Genomic DNA, 10,255 nt, shown 5'->3' on the forward strand with positions numbered 1-10,255 from the left:
CAATAAAATGAATCACTCTCTTGTCACTTAACTTATCTGAATCATTTGTGGCTCCTCATGGTGCATTTCTTACGAACTTTGTGCTCTTTAAAACTGTCAACAATTGTCTCTAGTGGACGTGAGCAATAAATGACAATGTACAAGACACATATACTAACTATATATTTGGAGAACCTTAGAGTTACAAATTGATAAAAAGAGCACCAAAAATACTATCATCTACAAACAGTACTAACGTCCAACCTAACTGAAGCACAGAGATGAAAAAATACCCAAATCAAGCCAACCAACATGGCTGACCAAGACTGAAGCAGGTCTGAAAGCATGAGCACGGAACAAAATGAGTCAGAAAACCAAACTGCTCCTTTGCTTCACCAGCTCAGGTTCAAATTTCCAGCTCTCTTCCAAAAGGCCATCCTCGAATAATGAAATTTAAGTGACAAAATTTTAAAATGACCAAATGTGCACCTTAGGGTTTTAACACAAAGTACAGCAGAGAATCAGAAAGTGCACAAATGGAATTAAGTTAAAGGAGGAGCCTAAGGTCCAATGAAAGGTAATCAACCTGATACATTAACTTTGTTTCTCCTTGATATTTCCAACATTTTCTATTTTTATTTCAGATTTCAAGCATCCATACTATTTTGCTTTTCGTCAAGCATAATGGTATTGGCAGTCCTTCACACTCCAAGGTGATAGCCCTTGCTGAAGATAAAAATTAGTCTCATTGATCATTAAGGCCAATACAAGAGGGATACGCTCTTCGAACATTTCAGAGACCCAAATATTTTGTTTGGGATTAATAAGATACTATTCACACTCAGACGCCATTTCAATGAGCTGGCATGTATAAAGTGACTGAATTGATCCCAGCATTTTCTTTTTCCTGCATTAGAAATTATTTGCTTAAATTTACAGTTATGTCAGTTTCAGTTATCATACACGAATGGAACAGTGCAAACCACAGTTAACAGTTCTGCCACAGCCTATTTCCGAAAGCCTAGCAAAAGACCACCAAGGAAGGGACATCTGCCAGAAACTGATTTGGACCACATTAGCAAGAGTCTGAACGAGCAATTCTGCCATGTGAAACAGAAGGTGATCTGGCTTCCAAGATAAAACACAAATAGGACATGATGCTATGTCCAAAGTAAATCTCAGACACGTTAAATTGCTTACTGAAGTAACCATTCAGGCTAATTCAAGCGAAGCAAGAGTTTTGACAAAATAATGTGGATGCTTTGCATTGCCCTTCTTGTCCTCAGCAAAGTTAATAATAAACCTATGTATGCCCCAAAAAGCATTCATTTGTGCTCATCTCAGACAGGCAGATGGGTGGGTGGTGGTTTCAAACCCTGTCTGTTGTTGGCTCTTTTTTCCAAGTGGTTCAGATCCAGGACAGGGAAGGCAAAAACATTTCAATAACAAAGAAAAGACAGCTTTAGTCTTCAGTTCGCAGGCTAGCCAATTAAAAGCTACACATATGCTGAAAAAATTTCATCAAAGTGAGCTGGGTTGAGTCGGCTTGATATTAAACTTATGCAAAAAAGTGAACTCACATTGCATTCAAAAGTGACCCTGTTGTTACTCATGATGGATTTAAGCAGGGCATTTAAATCTTGCCCAATCTTTAAGTCACCCTCCCCACACCTTTCCGAAAGGAGTGGATCCCAGTGGGTCAGTAACAGTGCCAAAGCTGTGGTAACCTCCACAATATTTGTTCCCAAATGCTCTTCCTTCATGCCTTGTGCCAGAACATGGTGTATCAGCAAGCTATTCAACCATAAAGACCACAAAAGCCAAGCTTGATAAGTCACCAAATCAGATCCACCCACTTATGTTTTCCAGCAAATCTTTCTTCGTAATCAGAACTGGAGCCCCCAGGCAATTTACTCCATGCTTGTCTGGTGACATGAAGAAAATGGATTTAAATGCCCTGCTTAAATCCATCATGAGTAACAACAGGGTCACTTTTGAATGCAATGTGAGTTCACTTTTTTGCATAAGTTTAATATCAAATAGTGCCCCATTTCTAGCGGCCGATACCAACAGATTCAACATGTCACAGATTGAATATGGAACATTGAGAGTCTAAAGGGCTTTTTAAGCACACATGATACATTTATTGAACCACTTTAGAACCCCTCATTTTAAGCTCAAGATCACAAATTATAACTGATTCAGAGTCTTTGTGTTTTTTCTGTGCATCCCACAGTTTCTTAACTTATGATATACTCAAGCTCCATCACCCAACAGGACAAATCCCATCTGGCCTTGTGTGACGTTTTTCTCTTCCATCCACATAACTATGCTACCTGAACTCAAACCCATGTACAATACCAGAAACTGATTGAGTTCGGAGATAAGTTTTTCCCAATCAGATTATATCTCAACACCCTGTTTATTCCCCTCTCAAACTCAAAATTCTTCACTTGCACATTCACACTGAACACTTGGCAAATGTCAGAGACAAAGAGGGTCTCTATAATGTTAACTCAACAGTGACGGGCACTTTGTGAAGCTTGCAAACAGTTTTTCGTTCACAACTGATGATTTACACTGGTCCAAAATGCATAACTAAGAAACAAAGAACAAATGCTGGGAATTTGAAGCAGAATCAGTGAACATGAGTTGAACAATGTAAGTGGGAACAATCACCAGGGCACCAACCTGCCATTGAAGCACTAAACTTTTCTTTTCCAGATATGTAGATCTGATGTGCATTTCCAATTAATATTACTTATGAGCAATCTCTTCCATGTTTGACAATTGCTCACTTTGAAAAATTATTTAATCAAAATCTGATAGATTATGCCACAGCTTCTAACCTTTATTTAACTTAATGAAGTTTATTAATAACCCATAATCACTAAATTGGCACAGTGGAGATCATCATATACAACGAATGCAAGCAGGAGAACAATCAAATGATGCTCTTTTTCCGCTTCATATAATCTGATGGTCGCCTTACAATAATTGTAATTGTAATTATAAAAATCTGTATATCTGAGCGAACTGTTAATTGTACAAAATAGGAATATTTTGGAGTTTCATTTTAAAAAAAACTGTCAGGAACAGGGCTCCATGTCACCATAGCAGAGGGAAAAGTCACGGTGCGGCAGTGAAAAGTGAACCTGCTCTTGCATTCAATCATCCACTTTCAGGCATAGCCACAATTGACTATATTCCTTATATTCAACAGCAAAATCTAATTGTTGCAACTTCACTCGGGCACTTTCGTTGACAGTGGTCACGGAGAGTGAGCAAAAAAAAATCTAATTTGTTATGGCAACAAAAAAATCAAGTATTTATAAATGTATGTTTTATCTACAAACAAGTAAACAAACAGTCAGTTGTCAACTGGTTGCACCACTAAAACAGCATCAGTCGTACAATATGGGCAATCAAAAGCTTAAAAAAAATTAAACTAACCACACAAAAGGTATAGCTGTGAATAAGTTTCTGGTGCACAAATTTAATCAGGAACATCGCTAAAGTGAGAAAGATAACTTTCTCCAAGATGGAAATGTTTGTAGCACAGAGTGAGTCCGATTGTCTCGAGGGTTAAATGAAATTTGCTACTTCAGTCAATTGCCTGATATTGTTTTGCCCTCTCCCTTTCGATGCTTCTCATTTTGCCCCCAATTTCACCTTCAACCTCCGTTTTCTCGGTGTAGATCTCACCAACTCCGTTTTTTCTGTCGAAAGCGACAGAAAAGTTTGGTTCCCACCATTACTTACGACCTCAAGCCATCCACACATCCCAGACCTTGTTCCCTCCACCCCTCAACCCCTGTACACCCTTCGCCCCTCAACCCAGACCCTGTCTCCCTTTGCCACTCAACCCAGACCCTGTCCACCCTCCGCCCCTCAACCCAGACCCTGTCCCCCTCCGCCCCTCAACCCAGACCCTGTCCCCCTCCGACCCCTCAACCCAGACCCTGTCCACCCTCCGCCCCTCAACCCAGACCCTGTCCACCCTCCGCCCCTCAACCCAGACCCTGTCCCCCTCAACCCAGACCCTGTCCCCCTCAACCCAGACCCTGTCCCCCTCCGACCCCTCAACCCAGACCCTGTCCACCCTCCGCCCCTCAACCCAGACCCTGTCCACCCTCCGCCCCTCAACCCAGACCCTGTCCCCCTCAACCCAGACCCTGTCCCCCTCAACCCAGACCCCGTCCCCCTCAACCCAGACCCCGTCCCCCTCAACCCAGACCCTGTCTCCCTCAACCCTGACCCTGCCCCCCTCAACCCAGACCCTGTCCTGGCACCTGAAGCCAGACCCTGTCTCCCTGAACCAAATCCCAGCCCACTTCGCCCCTCAACCCAACCTAACCCAGACCCTGTCCTCCTCCATCCACTCCCTGTCCCCCCTCCGCCCCTCAACCCAGACCCTGTCCCCCTCCGCCCCTCAACCCAGACCCTGTCCCACTCCGACCCCTCAACCCAGACCCTGTCCACCCTCCGCCCCTCAACCCAGACCCTGTTCACCCTCCGCCCCTCAACCCAGACCCTGCCTCCCTCAACCCCTCAACCCAGATCCTGTCCCGGCACCTGAAGCCAGACCCTGTCTCCCTCAACCAAATCCCAGCCCACTTCGCCTCTCAACCCAGACCCGGTCCCCCCTACGCCCCTCAACCTAGACCCTGTCCACCCTCCCATCCCTCAACCCAGACACAGTCCCGCTCCACCCAGACACAGTCCCGCTCCACCCAGACACAGTCCCGCTCCACCCAGACACAGTCCCGCTCCACCCAGACACAGTCCCACTCCACCGCTCAACCCAGACCCTGGCCCCCTCCACCCAGACCCTGGCCCCCTCCACCCAACCTAACCCAGATCCTGTCCTCCTCAACCTATTCCCTGTCCCCCCTCCGCCCCTCAACCCAGACCCTGTCCCCCTCCGCCCCCTCAACCCAGACCCTGTCCCCCTCCACCCCCTCAACCCAGACCCTAACCCCCTCCGCCTCCTCAACCCAGACCCTGTCGCTCTCCGCCCCCTCAACCCAGACCCTGACCCCTCCATTCAACCCAGACCATGTGCTCCTCAACCCAGACCCTGTCCCCCCTCCGCCCCCTCAACCCAGGCCCTGGCCCCCTCCGCCCCCTCAACCCTAGCCCTGGCCCCCTCCCCCCAAACCTCAACCGAGGCCCTGTCCCCCTCCACCCCCTCAACCGAGGCCCTGTCCCCCTCCACCGAGGCCCTGTCCCCCTCCACCCCCTCAACCGAGGCCCTGTCCCCCTCCACCGAGGCCCTGTCCCCCTCCACCCCCTCAACCGAGGCCCTGTCCCCCTCCACCCCCTCAACCGAGGCCCTGTCCCCCTCCACCCCCTCAACCGAGGCCCTGTCCCCCTCCACCCCCTCAACCCAGGCCCTGAGCCCCTCTACCCCCTCAACCCAGGTCCTGAGCCCCTCTACCCCCTCAACCCAGGTCCTGAGCCCCTCCCCCCCTCAACCCAGCCCCTCCTCCTCCCCCCCCATCCGCCCCTCAACCAAGTACCTTTCCCATTTCACCCTTCAACCCAGACCCTGCACGCCCCCCCGCCCCTCAACCCGTCTCCTTCATCCTTTAAACCTTATTCCCCGCCCACTGCCCCCCTCTCCCAGCCCCCACGGCTTACCGTACACCCGGATCCATCCCTGTTGCTGACACACCGACTCGAGTAAAATCCGTTCCACCGGGTCGAGCGCGGGCTCCTCCATCCCGACGCCCGGGAGCAGCTCCATCCGATCGCCCCCATCCAGCGCTTCCATCCCGGCCGGCAGCAACTCGCAATCACGCCGGTCTGAAATTCAGCAGCAAAACTCCCTTCGGACCACCACCACTACCCCCGGCCCCGGCCCTGACCCTGACCCCGACCCCCTCCCCGGGCCTCAACCACCAGCTCCCCGCCAGCACTTCAATCGCAGGTGGGAAGGAAACCACACCGGGGAAGGGGGGTGGGGTGGGGTGGGGGGGGAATCAATGGGATCAGCCCAGAATCGTCCAGCGAACCGGCCCCGGCGCCAGCACACAGCCAGCCATAGCAACAGGCCCCACAATCACACCCCGAGCTATCGCACCTAACGACAGCCCCCCTCAATCACAGCCAGAGTCATCGAGCCCAACCACAGACCCCCTCAATCATACCCAGAGTCATCGATCACCAACCGCAGGCACCCGCCTCCCCACCCCCGCCTCAATCACAGCCAGAGTCATCGAGCCCAACCCCGCACCCCACCCCACCTCAAGCACACCCAGAATCATCAGACCAAAAGTTGCCAACTCTGGTTCAACATATTCCCAGAGATTGGATTGTAAAATCCTGGACGGTTGGGCACTCTGATGATGGTAGACTATTAAACAACGAACTGAAAGAGAAGGTTTCCCCATCCTCAATGATTGGGGACCCCAGCACGTTCTTGCAAAATACAAGGTTGAAGCATTCACAACCATCTTCAGCTGGAAGTGCCAAATGGATGAGTCGCCTTGGCCTCCTCTTGAGATCCTCAACATTGCCAGTCTCCAGGAAATTTGATTCGCACTACATGATATCAAGAAACCGAGTACATTGGATAACAAATCATTCACAGGATGTGGGCTTCACTGGCTGGGCCAGCATTTATTGCCCATACCTGGTTACCCTTGAGAAGGTGGTGGTGAGCTGCCTTCTTGAACCGCTGCCATGCATGTGGTGTAGATACACCCACAGTGCCACCCACAAGGAGCCGGCCTTAGTGCTGACAAGACTTGTGCTTCAGAACGAGCCACGTCCATGCCAAACTGTCCCAATAAAGCTGTGACATTCACATCTGCACGAGATGTGGAAAATTTTCCAGGTATGTCCTGTCTACAAAAAGCAGGACAAGTCAAATCTGGCCAATTACGGCCCCATCAGTCCACCTGTAATAATTAGCAAAGTGATGGAAAGTGTCACTAACAGTGTTAAGTGGCACATACTCATCAAAAACCTGCTCAGCAATGCTCAGTTTGGATTCTGCCAGGACCATTCAGCTCCTTCCCTCATTGCAGCCTGGATCCACACAAGGACAAAAGAGCTCAATTCCAGAAAATGCTGGAAAAACTCAGCAGCATCTGTGGAGATAGTGTCATGAAAAGCTGATTACAGCTATAAATTACTAATGGGCATATTGAACTTTTTAAAGAAGACTTGTGTGTTTTTAAAGAAATACGAGCAAGGACACTGAGCAAAAGATGGCTGATAATGTAAAGTGACCACTTCCTGGAAAATTCCTATGTGGGTTATACTGACAGACTATCCTGAAAGAACATAGAATGTCACACCTGAAAAGATGTCATGGCCTTCTTCAAGCAGAGACACTTAAAAGGATGATAGAAAAGATGCAAAAGACTGAATCTTTAATCTCTTGTGGTTGCAGAGACAAAAGACTGATTACCACATCTCAGCAGGCATCTAAAATCCATCTTCTGTTGATTCATATCTCAGAATGTGTAAAATGGTCGGAGATCAAAGCAAACAGACTCTGGGCGCAAGACATGGTTTTTTTTCCCCCGACAGGAATGCAAAGGAAAAAAATGGGTTAAAAAGCTAGCTGCAGAGCAGCGCTATTATGCTAGTGTGCTAGTGTATTGCGTGTGTGACAGCAACAAGAAGACGAATGAATCACCTCTGCAGGTGCAAGTGAAATCTCTTTCTTTCTCTGTTGCAAGGCAGCAGAAGCCACAATCAAAAAGGAAATAGGACAGCTCCTTCAGGTATCCTGCAGAACCAAGTGTCTCCAAACCCACTGAGAAAATACCAAAGTCAGTTCTACTGGAATCACCTAATTTAACGGCTGCAATGTTTTGCCATCCTCACCTTACGGACAAGCCAAAGACTGATTCGTATATCTTTTTAAATTTTAACTTGGTTTCTTAATTTCTCATTTCTGATCTGTGTGTATGTGTGTTGTGTTTTTATTATTTTTCTCAGGTTTTTAGCAACTAATAAACTTGCTCTTTCTTTGACTCAAGAAAGCCTGATTAAATTGGTTCCTAAAAAAATACATTTGGACTGGGAAAAGGGATCCCTTTTAAATTGACCTTGTTGCGACCAAGTGAAGGGGATTGACTAATGAATGGGAGCCACTTCATTCTTCCTCACCCAGGAGCATAACAAAATTGAGACCCTATTCAGGAAGTTAACAAATTGGGGGACCTTGTCCAGGGACCGGTCGTAACAAGAGAAACAGTTAACATTTCAAGTCTGTGTGACTCTTCTTCAGAAAACGTTAACTCTGTTTCTCTTGCCACAGATGCTGCCACACCTGCTTATTTTTTTCCAGCATTTTTTGTTTTTATTTCAGATTTCCAGCATCTACAATATTTTGCTTTTATCCTAGATGAATTCCAGACAATGACTGCACATGACATCAATGCAGCATTTGACACAGTGTGGCATCAAGGAGCCCAAGCAAAATTGAAGTTAGCAGGAATCGGGCAAAACTCACCAAAGGCTGGAGTCACATCAAACACAAAGGAATTTGGTTGTGGTTGTTGGTAGCTAATCATCCCAACCCTAGGGCATTGGATTCCTCAGAGGAGTATCCTGAGCCCAACCATCTTCAGGTGCTTCATCAATGGCCTTCTCTCCATCATAAATAAATGCTGGCCACCAGTGATGCCCATCATAAGGTCAGAAGTGAGGATATTCACTAATGATTACAGTGCTCAGTTCCAGTTGCAGCTCCTCAGATGATAAAGCAGACTATTCTCACATGCAGCAAGACTGGGAAATTTATTACATCGATGATTACTTCGGTGCCACTTCATGCTCTCGTCGGGACTTGGAAAAATTTATTAATTTTGCTTCCAATCTCCACCCCTCCATCATTTTCACGTGGTCCATCTCTGACACTTACCTTCCCTTCCTTGACCTCTCTGTCTCAATCTCTGGTGATAGACTGTCCACCAATATCCATTACAAACCCACCGACTCCCACAGCTACCTCGACTACAGCTCCTCACACCCCGCTTCCTGTAAGGACTCCATCCCATTCTCTCAGTTCCTTCGCCTCCGTCGCATCTGTTCCGATGATGCTACCTTCAAAAACAGTTCCTCTGACATGTGCTCCTTCTTCCTTAACCGAGGTTTTCCATCCACGGTCGTTGACAGGGCCCTCAACCGTGTCCGGCCCATCTCCCGCGCATCCGCCCTCACGCCTTCTCCTCCCTCCCAGAAACATGATAGGGTCCCCCTTGTCCTCACTTATCACTCCACCAGCCTCCGCATTCAAAGGATCATCCTCCGCCATTTCCTCCAACTCCAGCATGATGCCACCACCAAACACATCTTCCCTTCACCCCCCCCCCCAATCGGCATTCCGTAGGGATCGCTCCCTCCGGGACACCCTGGTCCACTCCTCCATCACCCCCTACTCCTCAACCCCCTCCTATGGCACCATCCCATGCCCACGCAAAAGATGCAACACCTGCCCCTTCACTTCCTCTCTCCTCACCGTCCAAGGACCCAAACACTCCTTTCAAGTGAAGCAGCATTTCACTTGCATTTCCCCCAACTTAGTCTACTGCATTCGTTGCTCCCAATGTGGTCTCCTCTACATTGGAGAGACCAAACGTAAACTGGGCGACCGCTTTGCAGAAGACCTGCAGTCTGTCCGCAAGAATGACCCAAACCTCCCTGTCGCTTGCCATTTTAACACTCCACCCTGCCCTCTTGCCCACATGTCTGTCCTTGGCTTGCTGCATTGTTCCAGTGAAGCCCAACGCAAACTGGAGGAACAACACCTCATCTTCCGACTAGGCATTTTACAGCCTTCCGGACTGAATATTGAATTCAACAACTTTAGGTCGTGAGCTCCCTCCCCCATCCCCACCCCCTTTCTGTTTCCCCCTTCCTTTTTTTTCCAATAAGTTATAAAGATTTTCCTTTTCCCACCTATTTCCATTATTTTTAATAAAAAATTTTTTTTAATTTTTAAAAAAAATTTTTAAAAATCTTTTATGCTCTCCCCACCCCCACTAGAGCTATACCTTGAGTGCCCTACCATCCATTCTTAATTAGCACATTCGTTTAGATAATATCACCAACTTTAACTTTAACACCTATGTGTTCTTTTGTACTATTTTTGTTGACATCTTTTGATGATCTGCTTCTATCACTGCTTGTTTGTCCCTACAACCACACCCCCACTCCACTTCTCTCTCTCTCTCTCTCTCTCCGCCCCCCACACACACACCTTAAACCAGCTTATATTTCAACTCTTTCTTGGACTCAAACTCAAGTCCTGTCG

At 47.8% G+C, this 10,255-nt stretch overlaps 1 protein-coding gene across 1 annotated transcript in view; it reads right to left on the reverse strand.

The window, feature by feature from the left end:
• Positions 1 to 6,006, reverse strand: part of rasal2 (RAS protein activator like 2) — a 411,464-nt gene extending 405,458 nt beyond the window's left edge. The window contains exon 1 of the mRNA XM_041208224.1: positions 5,623 to 6,006. Coding sequence (XP_041064158.1) covers positions 5,623 to 5,755 — 133 coding nt within the window. The 5' untranslated portion in view covers positions 5,756 to 6,006. The remainder of the gene's footprint in view (positions 1 to 5,622) is intronic.
• Between the last annotated feature and the right edge of the window lie 4,249 nt (positions 6,007 to 10,255).

This window comes from Carcharodon carcharias, chromosome 16 (genome assembly GCF_017639515.1).
Source record: "Carcharodon carcharias isolate sCarCar2 chromosome 16, sCarCar2.pri, whole genome shotgun sequence".
Lineage (NCBI taxonomy): Eukaryota > Metazoa > Chordata > Chondrichthyes > Lamniformes > Lamnidae > Carcharodon > Carcharodon carcharias.